At 32.8% G+C, this 21,274-nt stretch overlaps 1 protein-coding gene across 14 annotated transcripts in view; it reads right to left on the reverse strand.

The window, feature by feature from the left end:
* The window catches only part of LOC139502288 (otoferlin-like), a 135,544-nt gene that overhangs the window by 97,533 nt on the left and 16,737 nt on the right, over positions 1-21,274 (reverse strand). For all 14 annotated transcript variants that reach the window (XM_071291809.1, XM_071291800.1, XM_071291785.1 and 11 more), the window contains 3 exons: positions 4,076-4,131; positions 3,456-3,544; positions 347-446 (listed from right to left, as the gene is read on the reverse strand). In XM_071291809.1, the coding sequence (XP_071147910.1) occupies positions 347-427 (81 nt within the window). In that variant the 5' untranslated portion in view covers positions 428-446; positions 3,456-3,544; positions 4,076-4,131. The remainder of the gene's footprint in view (positions 1-346; positions 447-3,455; positions 3,545-4,075; positions 4,132-21,274) is intronic.

Genomic DNA, 21,274 nt, shown 5'->3' on the forward strand with positions numbered 1-21,274 from the left:
CCTTTTTTAAAGCGGGGGTATAATAAAGCGGGGGTATAAATATGACTTTAAGATGCTCAGATCTGACTTGATCTAATAGGAATGAATAACTGAATGTAAACAGTGGTAAATCTCCTCCAAATGACTCTGAACTTCCTTTTTACATTATAACAATGACAAATTGGAAGAGATATATTTAAATTAATACAATGCTATACAATAATCTATTGTACAACAAAGCTATCATAGAATATTGATTGCACTTGCAAGCTTGTGCAGTGTAACATTTCTTCAAGAATAATTGTGCAGTATGTCTAAAGTACTTAAATTTGGTTTGGAAGAACCAAAACAAAATGGGAAAGTTTACCTTCATGACAACATTGTTTCCGTCTAGTAGATTGTCAGAGATCTTGACCGTTCCCACTTCAATCAACTCTTGTAGTATCATCCTAAAGGTACCTATTAGTCTAGAAAAGTAAAGTATATGAGATGACATCAAACATTCATAAAAACATACAACATCATAATGTGCAATAACCATGCTTCATCAATTTCTTTTTATTTAATCTAACATAGAGAATAACAATTTCAGCAAGAAACTCTAAGCAAGGAACTCAAATCAAAGTGGAAGTATAAATAGCACCCATAATGGATGAAATCAACTACAGCCCATTTCCTTGAGTGTGTAGGGAAAGGCAGAATCCTTGGTTAGCTTGCTTGTTAGCTAAACCGTGAAGTCATTATAAGGAGGTAAACTACCCTCCTTTAAAGGTAGACTAGTCGAACAGATAACTAATCTATCTGTCTGTAAGACTAGACTACTTCTGAAGGAGGGTAGTATATCTTACCTAATAATGACTTCACGGTTCAGCTAACAAGTAAGCTAACCAAGTATTTTATCTTTCCCTACACACTCAATGAAATTGGCTGTAAATATTGTTTATAGTTTCATGTATATAGTGTATTATGATTAGTGTCCTGTCTGCTGATTCTGTGAAAAAAGCAGATAAGTCATTCAGTTCTGCAAATCTAATTAATGATTGCAATTCATATTAAACATATCATTGACAATGCATCTCAAAATCAGGGAAAATATCATAACAAAATTAAAAGGACACAAAAATAACTAAATGAGCAGTAAAAGTACATCAGGTGTGATAAACAGTTGACAATTACTGTTGATGACAATGTAATAATATTGTCCAATCAATGGATGCAAAGGAAATAAGAACCAATAACTAGATTATTTATTGCTCAATTCATCCACCAGAAAAATATCAAAATTGGATTTTTTTCTCATTTACATGCATGTAGTACAGAATAAGGTTATGTAAAACTTTGTCAGCGAAAAATATAAAGAGGTTAATTTCCCTGAAACTGACACTAGAATAAGTGAATGAACTATGTCCCATTGGGAACATGGTATATTCAAAGCTTCCATTGAACATGACACAAACACAACGTCAAGGCTTGATGACATCGAATTGACAATGGTGTTTGAATTAAAATGTCGTTCATGTTAAACAACTTGGACAAGATTTCTGTCATTTGATAAGAGTCAAATTGAGTTTGATATATAATTTCAAGGATGTTTCCCCTCCTGGGTTCAAACATAGGAAATAAATAAAAATAGTTTAATAAATTAGTTCATTCCAAATGCTTTTCTGAATTCATCTTCCTCTCAGAAAAGCTTAAATCAAAACATTTAAAAGATAGGGATGTGTAAATACATAGAAGCATTAGGAGCTTTATGACCAAATAGGGCCTAAAAAGAATAACCAAATTAATCTCAGCTGAACTCTGCTAGAGGGAGTTAAGGGAGTATTTTCTTAATAATTTCTTAACTTATAGTAGGTGGATTTAGAATATCATGTAACATAAGTGATTATACCAAAAATACATTTGACCAAACAATCCAATCCTTACCATTGCTAATTTATGAAGTAACTTGGAAAATATCTATAAAAGGAAACAGTAGGGAAACTTAAATGAGAGAGCAAATAAACAATGTAAGATAAGTAACAATAGACAATTCCACCTGAATCTAAACAAAAAATAACACAATTCTAAATGTACATTAAAAGATAAAAAGACAGTTACAACAACTGACAAGAAAATCCTAGGATGAAATCATAGATATTTGCTGGTAAAATGGTACAGAATAGAAGTCAATAGTTCAATATATGATGACCATTAATAGTGCAATGACCACTGACTGTCATCACCATATTGGCAAAATAATGTAATTGCTAGTGTTTAATGAATCTATCTAATAGAAACAGGGATATATATAGCAGGGTCTTGTCATAAAAATGTGTAATAATCAAATGGTATACATGAGACAATGTCTTACAAGTACAGCACCTCCAGGAATTATTAAAGTAACCTTATTCACACCTATGTATAAAAAGATGTAGGCGTCAATGAGACAGCAACCTATCAATACAGAATCACTGCATTGTCTTCAACAGAGTGTCAATACATAGAGTTTCCTTAACCAGTGTGGTATATTTAAGTTGTGAATGAATACAACAAAGAAGACCTTATTTTTGACACCAACACAGCATCACTAAAGGAAATGAGCAAAACACAGATCATCATATTGCTTGTCTATGTTTATCTCTGTTTTTAGAGTTCTTGCGTTTGTTTGTACTGTATTTGAGTGTATTACTGTCATGTAGTGTTATACTTTTGGTGGTGTTCTTGACGTAGCTGAGTTTGCGAAAGGTTTGGCTGGCCATAAAGCCAGGTTCATCCCACCATTTTTTCTTGGGATATCCTGTGCCTAGTTACGTATATGGCAGTTGTTGTCAAATGGTCTGTTTCTATTTATGTAAGCGTTTGTTTTTTGTTGCAGTTCAGTGTTTCTGTTGTTCAGTTGTTTCCTCTTGTTGACAGATTTGTTTTCGCTTTGTTGTTTTGTGACTTTATTGAAAGGGGGTATACTAATGTTGCCCTTGTTTATTACAATGATCAATAACTAACAATAAATAAAGACAATTAGTCCATGTTTAACCACAATCAAATAATATAGTGTTATTAACTGGCTGTTTCTGTATTGGCACTGGTATAGGTTAAAGGTTTGCTTGCTGTATTGGCCTCGAGACCCGTAGGGTCGAGGGCCAATACAGCTGACCAAGAATCTATACCAGTGCCAATACAGAAACAGCCAGTTCATAACACTTTTATTAAATGATTATAAGAAAATTATAAACTGTAATCAATACAGGGCCAATACGGCCTTTTTTCCCGCCTTTTTCTGTATTGGCCCTATTTTCCAAAAAAAACGTGATAATACAGGGCCAATATGGCTTTTTCCCTGCTTTTTTCTGATTTGGCCCTGTTTTTTTCCGTATTGGCCCTGTTCGAAGAGCAATATCAAATCTTGATTTATATTGACAGTGAAACGTTGCACATGCTGATTTATCTGTATTAGGGCTTATTTGCTCATATCATTTAATAAATAATAGACTTACCTATTGCTGAGGTATTTATTATAATTAAGGATCTGAATATCAATAAATTCATCTTTTTCAATGGGACGTGCCACAGGCCACTCAAAGACCTAGAAAAATAGAAAATAAAGAAATGTTTTTTGTAAGTTAACCCTCTCTATTATCTCAATGTCAAAAAATACTAAATACTAAAATGAAACTAAATAATAACATATCATATACAACTGTTATACCATATACATGTATCAATGAATATTTACAGATACTGAAATCAAGTTAATATTAGTTGTTTGCTAGGTGGACTTCATACAGGAAGAATAAGGAACGCTAACATTTATCACTTCACATAAAATCTTATGAAAATAAAACCTTGTAAGTCATGAACATTTCAGGATAACTTTTTGATGAACAAATATACATATTTGTTTATGTACCAGCTGAAGCCCACCTCTGGTGCAGGATTTTCTAGCTGTGTTGAAGACCCTTTGGTGGCCTTAGGATGTTGCAAATGTATTTGTTTTATTTTCTTTGGTAGGGTTGTTGTCTCTTTGACACATTCCCCATTTCCATTTTCCATTTTATTGTAAAGTTTGTTTTGCTTTAAATAGTAATCCTAAGTATAACACATTAGATTGACAAACCTCATCATAGAAAGCTGAGTCTTCTGAGTCAACAATCTTTGTGTAGTGTGCTACTCCTATAAAATAAAATATACAGATGATAAGTATGTATCAAGTATGGAGATGTAAGTTACATGATAACTTGTTGACTTAGTTCTGATAAAAGTACAATGCATAACTTATGATATATGAAATCTTATATCAATTGATACTAAATGTCTCTCCTTACTTGTGTTGATGGGCTGCTGTCTCATTTCATACTCTCTACAATTTTTGATTCAAAACAAAAACACACATTTTTTTAGACTTTCAATGATAATACATTGTCATCTCATGGCCTTCAATAATAATCAAACGTCATAACATTAAAGTATTAGCTTTTAAAAAAGGACATGAAAAAAAACTAATGAGATAATAGGTCAAAGTACACTTCAATCTTTTTAACCCTGGTTTCAAAAGGAGAGTGATATTATGGTCAATAAATCATCTGACCCGTAGCACTTTTGTAATTCTATTTAAAACATTATGTGTCAACGAAATCTAAAACTGAATCAATCCAATAAATAGAATAGTATGACCTACATTTGTAATAAGAGTAGATAATGTCCATTATTTACAATGTCACTATACTACAATATACAGATGTATTTTGTGAATTACTTCCTACTCTTATGATGTATTACTCTATACAATATGGTTATGCCTAGGCAATAATGTAGATGATTGAAGACAAAATTAAAATCATAAATACACCAACTTTTATTAAAATCAGTAATAGTATTTTTCTAAAAGCTTTATACAATGTATCTATAGCTGTGTGGATTGGTGCTTTGTTAAATAGCATTTGGTTCTAGGATGTTGCTAATTGTTATATGTTGATTAACCAATTCAATATTATATTTTGGTAATTGAAATGTATTCCTGCATTCAATAAGCTGGAAAGGATTTATTCATCATATAATGAAGTTTTTAGTAAATATAACTGAATGTTGATATTGCTCTGTCAATAAAACACAAATTAGGTACATAACCAATCTGTTAATCTATCAAATACTGTCAATTAACGTCCAACGGATTAATCACTAAGAATCCTGTTACCTTAATTAGAATGGTTAATCGTCAGTTTGGTTTCATAGTCTAAAACTAATTGCTTAAACTTTACATAATAATCATACATGAAACATGAGAAATATACTTAAAATGGTAAAACACAAAGGAATAAAAAGGACAAGTTAACTATATGCCAAGAGGCAGCAACCCAACAAAATTTTAATAAGTTTCTGAAAAGACAACCTGATCCTGTAACCAGTTTCATTGTACAATATACTGTGTCAAGTGAGCATATGATATATTCTTTAAGATAAAATATAAACTATAATCATTAAGTGATGAACTCCATAATTTGTTCTCATTCTAAATATGCATGAAATATGTGCCACTGGACATTAACAGAAGACAATCTGTTTTAAATTATAAATATAGTTTTTGTATGAGTTTGGTTTTATGAAAAAACATACATATAAAACGAACTTCCATTATAATTAATTTCCTACTTGTCATAGTAGACAACATCAATTATAAAAACAAAATACCGATTGATTACCATACTCAAAACCAGCTTTTATAATAGATAGGATATATGTTTCACATCAAAGCTGTATCATCTACATAAAAAACCAATACAATTTAATTAAAATTATCTGCTTTCAAGGTTTTAAATTAAAGGCAACAGTAGTTTTCCATGTTTGAATCTCATAAATCCATATAGAATACTGTAAATTCAGAAATTATTGAGATATTTTTATTACGGTGCTGTGTAATGCAAAAAGTTCGAAAGTTTTATGATCGCAATGATGAAAAGTCTCTCATTCATAATTTCAGAAGTGATTATCCTCATTACATTGGTGCAATAGCATGTTTTAGATTTACATTAAATTTGTGAATTAACAGTATACAAATTATCAGTATAAAACAGTATACAAATTAACAGTATACAAATTAAGACATAAAACTTCATTGATTGATTGTTGGTGCTTAATGTCAAGTTGCAAATTTTTCATGCTTATTCAGGGGGAGAACAAATGAACAATATATACAATAGGTAGGTTATACAATAGAGGTGTCTGGGCATGAAGGTCAGAGAAATTTAGACTGCCATGAGAAATGAGGGTATATTGGATAGGGACATAAATTTAGCCTTGCAACAGGTCACTTACGGACCCTTCAAAGTTGTTGCAAGGGTTCTCTTGCACTCTCTTTACACTGGATTCAGGTTTATAATTCCCTTTCTGACCAGACGTGGCTGCAAGTTCACATTACACACAGCCAAACAGACACCCGACTCAAGTGAGGGCTTTACTGCCGGACAGAGGAAGACTAGTGGCAGGCCCGTAGCCAGGAATTTCCAAAGGGGGGTTCGTTGGCCTCAAAAACTCGACTTTAACAGTCACAATTCGAACAGAACGTTGATTTTAACAGTCATCATTTGTTTTCAAGGAGGGGTTCGTCCGAACCCCCCAAACCCCCTGGCTACGGGTATGAGTGGTGACCATACTTCTATTTCCAAGTCACACTTAGGGTGATCAAAACTTGAAGAAGTTGCAAAAGTTCCAACCTGAGCATTTGTCAACAAGTAATGACAGGTACTGATGAAGAATTTGTTATATATACTGGATATTATTCTTATGTACAAATTTAAAAAATAGCACAACCTTTCTGTTAACAATAGTGTATTCCCAAAAATGTCTCACCTGTAATAATTCCATACACCAAATATAGTTAGCCAATTTCTAATTGTATCAGAAAACAAAACTGACTTAACTATGAAAGCATAATATTGACCAATGAACAATATAAAAAAGTCAAGGTCAGATAAAAATTGACAGACAGACATATACACCTTACAACTATTATATACACCAAATAGAGTTGACCTACTGCTTATAGTATAGATCTGAGATATGGTCTTACACATGAAAACTTAACCTTGATCACTCATCAATGAAATAAGGTTGAGGTCAGGTGAACCTTGTATGAAAGACATGAAGACCATGCTATTATCCCATAAACCAAGCATAGCTATTGGATCACTTTGATCTTATTTCATGGTAAAGCTTAATAAATGCAGGATCTTCCATTGCATTTAATGGCATCATGATGTCAGAGATAATATCAGCATAAAAATACCAATAAAGATTGAATATCAGAGAAGTTGAGAACCTGATTCCTCAATGAAGATCAGTCAAATAAACAGTTTTATCCATCAATAAAAACTTTTCTAATTCCGATTCTCATTCATCAATTTATTATTGAGATTATAAACATGTTGGTGAATTGTTATTTTTCATAGAAATTGATCAGTTTGGTCTTCTCTTGAGTTGGCAGGGCATAGCATTGTTGCGTGTTGTTATTTGTAACTTGTTTTTCTGATTTATGTTGGTATGATAACAATTAGTGTTGTTTCAAATGTGCCTTTTGATACAATTTGATCAATAAGTTTTCTATAGGCATGTAGGAGTATTATTGTTTTTGGTTAAAACTTTCAGGTAATTTGTTTGTAAGTTTTGCCTTGCATGATAGCTTAACTGAATTCATGGAAGCTTTTATAATGTGTGATTCATGTATCATGGCATTGAATTCATTAAGGGGTTTATGTGTACTTGGCATACTGACTAGCTGCTCTGTTAATAGTTAAGGTATATAAGCACAGCTTGTTCCATGTTTAAGACTAGGAAGTTTAATATTGGTTAATCAATTTGTGTTTAACAACACTTTCAGCACTAAAGTGCTATAGCATGGTGGTTAGTTTTATTAACCAAGGTAGGAAAACTGTTGAAGGCCGTACCTTGACCTATAATGGTTTACTTTTATAAATTGTTATTTGGATGGAGAGTTGTCTCATTGGCACTCATATCACATCTTCCTATATCTATTTACAATTCTAGTCAATTAAGAGTCGAGTGCACCTGCCAGGTTCCAGATATGAGCTAACCTCAGTGTTGACAGGGTAGTTATACAGTACTTCCACTACTTTAAGACCATCATCCACTGAGGCCCCTGATGGCATAGGCCATTATCTACTGACTATCAAAGTGTTAGAGCATACTTTTGTTTTTAGTTTAGGTTATTTTAGTATAGTTGACATTCCTTTGATGTCGGTGAATATAAGTTCATATTAAAAGTTTATTTTCTGCTGAAATACTTTATAGCAGACACTAGTACCTATTTTGTCTATCTTAAAAGAAATTCTAGGAATTAAAATGTCTGCAAATCTACATAACCTAGGATTAACTTGTTTTCACTTTTATGACAGAAAAAATATTTTGCAATTGATTTTAATTTGCACTGAATGCATCTAATGCTACTTTCATTGACAAATCCATTAAAGATATTCGCTATCTTAAAATATCATCTCACTTTATGAAACAAAATTCTCAGAAGAACCTATGAATAAACCTATAATCCCCCAGAATAATGAAATCTACAAAGCGTTAATGACATGATGATAAATATTATACTTAGTTTATAGCATTGTACACGCATGACAATTTTCTATAATAATATGAACTTTTTTTTATTCTTCAGATTTCATTGTTTTGCTGAAGTGCACATGATAAATTTCTACGATATTACAAGAGGATTCTATAGATTGTATTGTTCTACTAATGATGTTATACGATGAATTTCTATGATTTAATGGGTGGTTTTTTTACACACTTCGTTTTTTTCCAAATTTAATTTGTATTCATGAAAGCCCCATTGTGTTGTTCATAGACAATGAGTAGATTGTATACATAGAACATTGATTTTACTGTGTTCCCACAATAATATCTGTATTAATAGACATATAAAGTTATAAAACCTTATTCATAATTCATTTCACTTTTCTTTGTGTGTTCCTTCCATGGTTCAATCATGTAAAGTTTGATGAAGTTATTTTGCATATATTTTAAACTGCAATCCTGTTGGGAATGGAAAACGAAAAATGAAACATTGACAAACCAACTATAAACATGAGGTCAAGGTCAGATGAACCCTGTAAGGCAACATGAATAACCTGCAATTATTTCATACATCAATACAGTGGCCCTACTGCTTATAGTGTCTGAGAAATAGACCAAACTGAAAAACTTAACATCATTGAATGACCATGAAAACCCGGTCAAGGTCAGATATAAAACATGCCCAACAGACACCTTACCATTATTTTTACACCAAATACAGATGATCTGTTACCCTTATAGAATCGTAGAAACACACCAAAACAAAACCTTAACTTTGACCAATGAACCATTAAAATGAGGTAAAGGTCAAAATTCAAATTACAATAGATCCAACTTTATAAGTCGAATGAAATACCATTATAATGAGTCATCATCGCTTTCAATAACAGTAGAGTATAGGTATGAACCAATTGCTTGCAGAAGTCACAGAAGGATAATGCCATTCTAGACATGAGTCTGTATGGGGATTAGTAAAGATATCATGATCAGAGACCCTCTTTTTCAATATCTGGATCTTGAAATATATGTAGGAAGAATAGAGGCAAAGGCAATTGAGACAATGCTTTATAAACCTACGATTTCACCAAACACAAACAAGACTTAAATGTCATCTTAATATTGGTCAATATAATTGTGTAAACTGCTTTATTGTACATCACTGACTCGAAGGAAATGTCAAATATGTCCTCCTATTGACTAAATCAAGTCAAACAAATGTTAAATCAGCCATTCACAATAAAACATCACTTTACGTCTAATGTTTAACCAAACAAAAGCTTTATAGAATGATATTCATAACAACTTAAGTATCAAACAAGAAAATCGCAAATTGTATTCCTAAGAGGAATATAAATCCAGGAAAGCTTAATGGTATTTTCATGTTCAACTCCTGCTGAAATAATCTATATAAGTCTATAAATGTTATAGACTGTTTGTAGGTACAAAATTGGTGCCACTTGTACAATCAAACTTATAACTATTAGTTAACCAATTCCAGTAAGATCTATTATGTTGTGAAACATCTTGTAGTGTTAACTTTCATGTAGGCCTTGAACTTTGTGTAAATCATAAAGAACCCCCTCAAACTGTGTACATTAGTATTGGCATGAGACAAATGGTAAATATTTTGTCTTTAAATCTTACTTGAAATAAAGAGATAATTCATAAAATGACATTGTAGGTATAGTCATAGCATGGTCATATTAGCAATAAATGGTTTATCTTGCTATGGATGTATCTTTTAACAAAATATTTCCCCTTTTATAATAAATTATTTGCTACAGCCTTTAAATCTCTAATTGAGAATAAACTCATCTTAGATACCAGGAACAAAATCTTGTACAACACACACATTTCCTTTACAAAAGACTCAGCAGTGAAGCTAACATTAAAAAAAGTCCAATTAAAGTGTGAAGTTGAATATTTACTGACTACATATGGTGGATAGCAGATTTATTCTTGTAAAATAAGTTCCAGAATGACAGATAACAATGGTGAAGGTTTAATAGAATTCAAGTTTGGTACCTTGTTTATTATGTACCTGAAATAATTCCTTCTTCATAGATTAAATTCTATTCTTAAACATTTTTGGGGAATTCTATAAAAATTAGTAGCCAAGAAGACCATATCACTAATCAATTTCTTCTGTAGACATTTTCTGATTGTTTCTGGAGTTAATTTCATTACGTCTGGTACTTTGTTGTGAAGATATGTCCCAGAATCTTATAAATCATTAAGATTTAATCCACCTTAAGCTAACTAAAAGACATTTATTCTTTTTCCCAACACAAGAGGATTTCTCAATACAAATTGTACCATGTCTCGTATATTTTGACAAATGACTGTGGAAATAATTACACCATTTAACAATCAATAAACTGTCTTAATATGGCCAATGTTTAGATTTTAAGTGGTTGATTGGCTATAAAATATCAATTTTGTGACCTTGTTCGACCTTAAATCAATACTATACTTTGCTGCTCTACCAATGTAAGGATTATGATGAAATACCATTTAAGCTGACTTCCTTACTTTGTATGTGATGATGGATCATGAAAAGTTTGTGATAACAACACTTGATTAGTTCAAGGATTTCTACTGGAAAGATTCCATAAGGATTTCATTACGCTTGATTTTCAGCTTGATCTCTCATTAAAAGAGCTAATAAGAGGGCTTAAAAGAGTATAAAAGTAAACTGGCATACAAAGACAATAGACAAAATAAGTTTAATTCAGCATTGTCCGAATAAATATATTTATATTGCAGCTTCAACACTTACAACATAAGACAAATGTCTAATTATATCAATATGTTTGTATTCATCTCTAAAGAGTTGAAGTCCTGTTATAGTTTTTTCGGCAAGGGACATAACTCTTCAAAATGAAATGCACACTACATTTGATTTAACACTTCATGGTATCTAATTTAAAAGTCAAACTATCTTTGAGATCCTGATTTCTCTACCAGCCTGATTAGAAGGTGTTGGTTCACTTGTCTCGATGTTTGAGATCTTGAGTTAAACAGATTTACATACAAGCACATGGACATGTATTACAGTTATATACATTGTTGAGCTAAAAATCAAAAATATGGTTGAAAGATTATTAAGAAATCCATAAGTATTGGACTATCTCTGTGAAATGATAATTTAGTCTATCTTAACAAGTTGAATTGGGTCTCAGAAACTAAATAAAAATATCTTCAATGTAAAACATTCCCACAGCACAGCAGTATGTTTAAATTCATATATAATAAGTACATCAGTCATTTACCACTTCAAAAATATCTTATTTAAAAGCCACAAACAGCTCTGAGGAAAAGTGAAAATAAATTCTACTTTCCATATAAAAGATAAATATATAGAAAATAGATTGCAGTATGTGATTAATGTTTGCATCATCAATATTAAATATCTAACCTATTTTCAAAAGATCAATTCTAAATCAGATAAAACTGTTATTTCACTGTTATTTCACTCTGAACTGAACTCAATCCAATTTCAATTAACGAAGAATGATTAAGTCGTGTCTGCTTTCAATATATTTTAAAACATATTTTATAGATTTATAATCTTTTATTTACTAACTAATCATATCTATCAAAATCTCATGTTGGTCTTTTTTAAAGATAAAATGGTCAAATTCAGCACTTTGAAGCACTTGCACCTGAATTAAGTACATAAAACAACAGCTATATAGAGGTTTACATAATTAAGTTACAAAATAGAGGGAGGAGATACCAAGGGGCAAATCAAAATCCATAATTTCAATAAAAGCTGAAAAGCTCATGGCCAAAAAGAAAACAATATATAAACTGTTGACACAGAGATATGTCTTGCCTGTCAGCATAAAATAAAAAAAAAACCAATTTACTATCAAATAAAGACTACATTTTTGCTCTTTGGTTGGGTTGTTGTCAGTCTGTTTGACACATTCCCCATTTCAATTCTCAATTTTATCAATAATGGTAAAATCTAGATTGGAAAAATACTATGCCTTTATAGTCTACTTTTTTTCCCATTCATATCTTGACTAAGTAATTGTCAACAATTGCTTTCAACATTTAATGGACAAGTTATGATTAAAGCCAAGGGTTGGCTTACATATTTGAGTTATTCATCAAGAATATCTTTACAAATACTTTTGATTATTTTCTGAAATTGTGTGTCCAGGATAAATCCATCATGTATCAATGCTTGTAATATTAAATTAAATTCTGGTCATAACCAATCAGCTTAAAATTCTACGTCACCACAAGACAGGAGCTTAAAACTTGATCAGAGATAGTATGGAGATCAAAGTAAGAAAGTTACTGTAATCATCCATTAGAAACACCCTGATCGATGTAAATGATCGTAAATGGCAAATCAAAAAACAATGGACGTGCTACTTTATACTAGCACCTGCTTTGCTCACCTTATTAAAAAAAGTGCCATTTTGATATTACATTTAATTTTTTAACTTTAAAAAAAATCTTTATCCCTAACACAATGTCCTTCAGTGTTAGGATAACATTATTATTTAGTAACTAGAGGCTCTCAAGAGCCTGTGTCGCTCACCTTGGTCTATGTGCATATTAAACAATGGACACAGATAAATTCATGACATAATTGTGTTTTGGTGATGGTGATGTGTTTGTAGATCTTACTTTACTGAACATTCTTGTTGCTACAATTATCTCTATCTATAATGAACTTGGCCCAGTAATTACAGTGGAAAATATTTTCTAAAAATTTACAAAAATTTATGAAAAATGCTAAAAATTAACTATAAAGGGCAATAACTCCTTAAGGAGTCAATTGACTATTTTGGTCATGTTGACTTATTTGTAAATCAAACTTTGCTGAACATTATTGCTGTTTACAGTTTATCTCTATCTATAATAATATTCAAGATACCAATTCAGGGGCAGTAACCAAACAACGGGTTGTCGGATTCATCTGAAAATTTGAGGGCAGAAAGATCTTGACCTGATAAACAATTTTACCCCATGTCAGATTTGCTCTAAGTGCTTTGGTTTTTGAGTTATAAGCCAAAAACTGCATTTTACCCCTATATTCTATTTTTAGCCATGGCGGCCATCTTGGTTGGTTGGCCGGGTCACGCCACACATTTTTTAAACTAGATACCCCAATGACAATTGTGGCCAAGTTTGGTTTAATTTGGCCCAGTAGTTTCAGAGGAGAAGATTTTTGTAAAAGATTACTAAGATTTACGAAAAAATGGTTAAAATTTGACTATAAAGGGCAATAACTCCTAAAGAGGTCAGCTGACCATTTCCTTTGCATTGAGGTATTTGTAAATCTTACTTTGCTGAACATTATTGCTGTTTACAGTTTATCTCTATCTATAATAATATTCAACATAATAACCAAAAACAGCAAAATTTCCTTAAAAATACCAATTCAGGGGCAGCAACCCAACAACAGGTTGTCCGATTCATCTGAAAATTTCAGGACAGATAGATCTTGACCTGATAAACACTTTTAACCCGTCAGATTTGCTCTAAATGCTTTGATTTTTGAGTTATAAGCCAAAAACTGCATTTTACCCCTATGTTCTATTTTTAGCCATGGCGGCCATCTTGGTTGGTTGGCCGGGTCACGCCACACATTTTTTAAACTAGATACCCCAAAGATGACTGTGGCCAAGTTTGGATTAATTTGGCACAGTAGTTTCAGAGGAGAAGATTTTTGTAAAAGATTTCTAAGATTTACGAAAAATGGTTAAAAATTGACTATAAAGGTCAATAACTTCTAAAGGGGTCAATTGACCATTTTGGTCATGTTGACTTATTTGTAAATCTAACTTTGCTGAACATTATTGCTGTTTACAGTTTATCTCTATCTATAATAATATTCAAGATAATAACCAAAAACAGCAAAAATTCCCTAAAATTACCAATTCAGGGGCAGCAACCCAACAATGGGTTGTCGGATTCATTTGAAAATTTGAGGGCAGAAAGATCTTGACCTGATAAACAACTTTCCCCCATGTCAGATTTGCTCTAAATGCTTTGGTTTTTGAGTTATAAGCTAAAAACTGCATTTTACCCCTATGTTCTATTTTTAGCCATGGTGGCCATCTTGGTTGGTTGGCCGGGTCACGCCACACATTTTTTAAACTAGATACCCCAATGATGATTGTGGCCAAGTTTGGATTAATTTGGCCCAGTAGTTTCAGAGGAGAAGATTTTTGTAAAAGTTAACGACGACGGACGACGACGACGACGACGACGGACGACGGACGACGGACGCCAAGTGATGGGAAAAGCTCACTTGGCCCTTCGGGCCAGGTGAGCTAAAAATAATGAAAAAAAGATATTTCGATTTTTTTTTATGTTTTAATGCAACTTTTAAGCACCACTTGTGAGCTATTTCGTGGGTGGCTAGTTTTTATTGGTGGAGAGAGCCAGAGTGCTAAGAGAAAAACATGAGCGTTGATAGGATTATTGACAATCCTTGTGAATTAAGTTTACAGTCAAGTGCACCTACACAAGCGGGGTTCAAACTCACAACCTTAGTGTTGACTAGCTAGTGATTATAGCAGTAACTACGAAGATCACTCGTCCACCCAGGCCCCCCAGACACTTCCCCATTTCAAATTGCCTTTCTCTCAACATTCATCACAATAGCATATACTGCTGAAATGATTTATATTGGTATGTTGCTAATTTCTTTTCCAAAAAAAAAAAACAAAAAAAATCATACTTAAAGTTCATAAAATTATCAGTAAGGGGAGATAACTCCAATAAGTAGAAATAACTGTCAATTTCAGTCATGTGATGAATTTAATATCTTGCCTTGACAATTATTTTTTTGCTTCTTTTTACAGTCTAAAAGAAAAAAGGCAAAACACTTAACTTGGTCAGAAAACAACTTTTCAGAAATTTAACTCGTATAAGGAAGCAATTCATGGTTTTTGTCAACCTAACTTTTTTTATAGATTGTGTATTATTAATCATTTTTGCTGTTTATGGTTTCTGTCTAGCTAATAATAGATAAAGTGCTAAAATTAGTCAAAAACTGTTATTTATTTGCAATTACCACTGTAAGTAGTCAATTGATCATTTCTTACATTGACATTTTTGTATATTTTGTATTGCTAATCACTTTTTCTGTTTACAGTTTCTGCTAATCCATCATAGGTAAGTTTTCTTTATATAAATATAGCATTTAGGAAGTTGTATGATGACTTTGATGGGAAATGTTTAGTGTGGGTCGATCTTGACATTCTAAATATGTGTTCCCTGTTAGATTTTCTCTATTGAATATTGTTTTAGAGATATTATTCAATGAATTGCATTTCACTTTTTACGCTTTATCTATGGAGGTCATGTTGGTTGATTGACAAGAACAAAAAAGACAAGCCTTGTCATCTGACCTTTTGAATCATTAAGCCCAAGTTTTGGTGAAATTTGTACTTCGGTTTCAGAAATGATGATTTTTTTTTTAATGAAAGTGATGACAATTGAAGATAATACAAACAACAATGGAATCCATGTGATGATCATATCAAAGTTAAAGACAATTGTTATATATATATAAATGTATATTATCATTATAAGTCCAAAGAGACATTAGTCTTTGTGTGGGTGTTCTAATATAATAGTATTGTAAATAGAATTTATTGTTGTAGCTAATTAACTTTTCTACAAGAAAAATTCCCTTGATACAACAAACTGACTATAGGCATATCTATCACAGATTCACAGTGAACACAGAAATGTAAGATAATCAAAATCTGTCAAAGAAAGACAGGTCGAACTTTGAAGGAAAAAGATGACAAACAACAGTCTATAAAGAATTGAACTTTTGAGCTACAAACCATGAGTGTACCACGAGAAAAACAAGTGTATCCTACTAAAAACCATGAGTGTACCGTAAGAAAAACTAGTGGCACCTACCAAAACACTATGGGTGTACCATGAGAAAAACAAGTGTATCCTACTAAAAACCATGAGTGTACCATGAGAAAAACTAGTGGCACCTACCAAAACACTATGGGTGTACCATGAGAAAAACTAGTGGCACCTACCAAAACACTATGGGTGTACCTTTGAGAAAAACTAGGGGCACCTGCCAAAACACCATGAGTGTACCATGAGAAAAACTAGTGGCACCAACCAAAACACCATGAGTGTACCATGAGAAAAACTAGTAGCACCTGCCAAAAAAAATGAGTGTACCATGAGAAAAACTAGTGGCATCAACCAAAACGCCATTAGTGTACCATGAGAAAAACTAGTGGCACTGGCCAAAAAACCAAGTGTAACATGAAATAACTAGTGGTATCTGCCAAAAACCATGAGTGTACCATGAGAAAAACTAGTGAATGGCACCTGCCAAAAATCTATGAGTGTATCATGAGAAAAACAAGTGGCACCTGCCAAAAACCATGAGTGTACCATAAGAAAAACTAGTGGACCCTACAAAAAACCATGAGTGTACCATGAGAAAAACTAGTGGACCCTACTAAAAACCAAGAGTATACCACGAAAAAAATTATTGGCACCTACCAAAAACCATAGGGGTACCATGAGAAAAGCTAGTGGCACTGGCCAAAATCCATGAGTATACAATAAGAAAAACTAGTGGCACCTGCAAAAAAACATGAGTGTACAATTAAAAACTAGTGGCACCTGCCAAAACCCATGAGTGTACCATGAGAAAAACTAGTGAACCCTACTAAAAACCATAAGTGTACCATGAGAAAAACTAGTGGCACCTACCAAAAACAAGAGTGTACCATGAGAATTACTAGTGGCACTGGCCAAAATCCATGAGTATACCATAAGAAAAAAATAGTGGCAGCTGCAAAATAACATGGGTGTACCAGAAACTAGAGGCTCTTAAGAGCCTGTGTCGCTCACCTTGGTCTATGTGCATATTAAAACAAGAGTGCACATACTGAAATGTCTCGCCTTCTTTACTAATCATTGATTTTATATTGATAGTCCTAAGTATAAAGCTTGATTACAACTGTCACATAAACTTAACATTAACCAAGATAGCTAATCAAAGACCAACGAACCATGAAAAGTAGGTCAAGGTCAGATGAACCATGCCAGGCAGACATGTACAGCTAACAAAGCTTCCATACAACAAATATAGTTGACCTATTACTTATAGTTTAAGAAAAATAGACCAAAACACAAAAACTTAACACTGTGCAATGAACCGTGCAATTGAGGTCATGGTCAAATAAAACCTGCAGGACTGACATATAGATCATAATATATTTCCATACACCAAATATAGTTGACCTTTGGCATATAATATTAGATAAAAAGACCAAAACTTAAAAACTTAACTTTGACCACTGACCCATGAAAATGAGGTCAAGGTCAGATGACACCTGCCAGTTGGACATGTACACCTTACAGTCCTTCCATACACCAAATATACTAGCCCTATTACTTATAGTATCTGAGATATGGACTTGACCACCAAAATTTAACCTTGTTCACTGATCCATGAAATGAGGTCGAGTTCAAGTGAAAACTGTCTGACTGGCATGAAGACCTTGCAAGGTACGCACATACCAAATATAGTTATCCTATTACTTATAATAAGAGAGAATTCAACATTACAAAAATTTTGAACTTTTTTTTCAAGTGGTCACTGAAGCATGAAAATGAGGTCAAGGACATTGGACATGTGACTGACGGAAACTTCGTAACATGAGGCATCTATATACAAAGTATGAAGCATCCAGGTCTTTCACCTTCTAAAATATAAACCTTTTAAGAAGTTAGCTCAAGCTGCCGCCGCCGGATCACTATCCCTATGTCAAGCTTTCTGCAACAAAAGTTGCAGACTCGACAAAAATTACACAGATAGATTCATGACAAAATTGTGTTTTGGTGATGGTGATGTGTTTGTAGATCTTTATTTACTAAAATTCTTGCTACATACAATTTTCTCTATCTATAATAAACTTGGCCCTTTCCTTACAGAGGAAAATATTTTGTAAAAATTTACAAAAGTTAACCAAATTAATGAAAATTGTAAAAAATTGACTATAAAGGGCAATAACTCCTTGAGGGGTCAATTGACCATTTTGGTCATCTTGACTTATTTGTAGATCTTACTTTGCTAAACATTATTGCTGTTTACAGTTTATCTCTATCTATAATAGTATTCAAGAGAATAAGCAAAAACTGCAAAATTTTCTTAAAATTACCAATTTTATGGCAGCAACCCAACAACAGGTTCTCCGATTCATCTGAAAATTTCAGGGCAGATAGATTTTGACCAGATAAACAATTTCACCCCATGTCAGATTTGCTCTAAATGCTTTGGTTTCAGAGATATAAGCCAAAATCTACATTTTACCCCTATGTTCTATTTTTAGCCATGGCGCCCATGTTGGTTGGTTGGCCAGGTCACCAAACACATTTTTAAAACTAGATACCCCAATGATGATTTTGGTCAAGTTTGGTTTAGTTTGACCGAGTAGTTGCAGAGGAGAAGATTTTTGTAAAAGTTAACAGACAACAATGATGACGACGACGATGACGACGACAATGGATGACGGACGCAAAGTGATGAGAAAAGCTCACTTGGCCCTTTGAACCAATGAACCATGAAAATGAGGTCAAGGTCAAATGAACCATGCCAGGCAGACATGTACAGCTAACAAAGCTTCCATACAACAAATATAGTTGACCTATTTATACTTATAGTTTAAGAAAAATAGACCAAAACACAAAAACTTAACACTGTGCAATGAACCGTGCAATTGAGGTCATGGTCAAATAAAACCTGCGGGACTGACATATAGATCATAATATATTTCCATACACCAAATATAGTTGACCTTTGGCATAAAATATTAGATAAAAAGACCAAAACTTAAAAACTTAACTTTGACCACTGAACCATGAAAATGAGGTCAGGGTCACATGACATCTGCCCGCTAGATATGTACACCTAACAATCATTCCATACAACAAATATAGTAGACCTATTGCATATAGTATGAGAAAACAGACCAAAACACAAAAATTTAACTATAACCACAGAACCATGAAAATGAGGTCAAGGTCAGATGACACCTGCCAGTTGGACATGTACACCTTACAGTCCTTCCATACACCGAATATACTAGCCCTATTGCTTATAGTATCTGAGATATGGACTTGACCACCAAACTTAACCTTGTTCACTGATCCATGAAATGAGGTCGAGGTCAAGTGAAAACTGTCTGACAGACATGAGGACCTTGAAAGGTACGCACATATCAAATATAGTTATCCTATAACTTATAATAAGAGAGAATTCAACATTACAAAAAATTTGAACTTTTTTTTCAAGTGGTCACTGAAGCATGAAAATGAGGTCAAGGACATTGGACATGTGACTGACGGAAACTTCGTAACATGAAGCGTCTATATACAAAGTATGAAGTATCCAGGTCTTCTACCTTCTAAAATATAAAGCTTTTAAGAAGTGAGCTAAAGCCGCCGCTGTAGCTGCCGCCGGATCACTATCCCTATGTCGAGCTTTCTGCAACAAAAGTTGCAGGCTCGACAAAAACCATAACTGTACCATGAGAAAAACTAGTGGCACCTGCCAGGTTGGTCATGACAAAAAAGATCCAGTGATAAGTCTTATTCAGTGATATTATAAATGAAGAAAGAATTGTAGTTTTAATAATTATCTTTAGCTATCTTTTGAACAGATGTTTCATAACACAGAGTTGTACCTTGAAGACAAATAGAGTAAATCCATGGTTTCAGTGGCAAAAATATGAAAAAATGAGCATATCCTTGGTCATTTGTCACACAGGTATAACAAATAGATCCTTGTTTTTTGTGACAGTCACACAAACATGACAAATGGAGTACTTCCTTGGTTATCTTTGATACAAACATGACAAAGTGGTATGGATATGATAAATATAGTATATCCTTGTATATTTGAGGCACAGATTATTTCAATAAAATCAAAATGGCATCCATAAAACATTTAAAGAGATGACTTTAACTTAACTATTATAAAACCCTGGGTTTACTCTCTAATGATAGGGAATATCCGTCCTGGATTTGGTACTATATCACTCAGAGATTTATAAAATTGAGAATGGAAATGGAGAATGTGTCAAAGAGAAAACAACCCAACCATAGAACAGACAACAGCAGAAGGTCACCAACAGGTCTCTAATGTGCAGTTGTGTTTAATGTTGCTTCATTTAGATGGAAAGTTCACAGCTGGAAAATTAAAGTCCTCTCCTTTGCTGCCAACAGTCACTCTCTTATGATACTCCAAGACAATGGCTATATGTATGTCAAGATATAATTTCTAATTGTATCTATTTTATCCTTAATTTCAAGTTCAATGGGAGAGATGGGATGAAAATGGTCACCAAACTTTAGAAAATATTCTTAATGGACACTGCATTACCATTGATATGCCCTGATCAGAGTAAAGAAAATAGTTAGCTTTGTTGGTTTTTAGTTGAATGGTAAAGAGAAATATGTGCTGCATAAAACCCCTCATATCTGCAGAAGGAATATTCACAATGATTCAACTCTAAAAAAAATTATCTGGATGGGTAAAGATACAGTTATAAGAATTTTCAGATAACACATTTATTTTGACTGGTTTCATGAATAGTTTACAACTAGGAAAACCATGGACAAAAGAATAAAAATATCAGCTAAATCAGTATATGAAGTATATATTTTCCATGTCATACATTAAGTAATATAGCAA

The sequence above is a fragment of the Mytilus edulis genome, chromosome 1 (assembly GCF_963676685.1).
Source record: "Mytilus edulis chromosome 1, xbMytEdul2.2, whole genome shotgun sequence".
Taxonomy (NCBI): domain Eukaryota; kingdom Metazoa; phylum Mollusca; class Bivalvia; order Mytilida; family Mytilidae; genus Mytilus; species Mytilus edulis.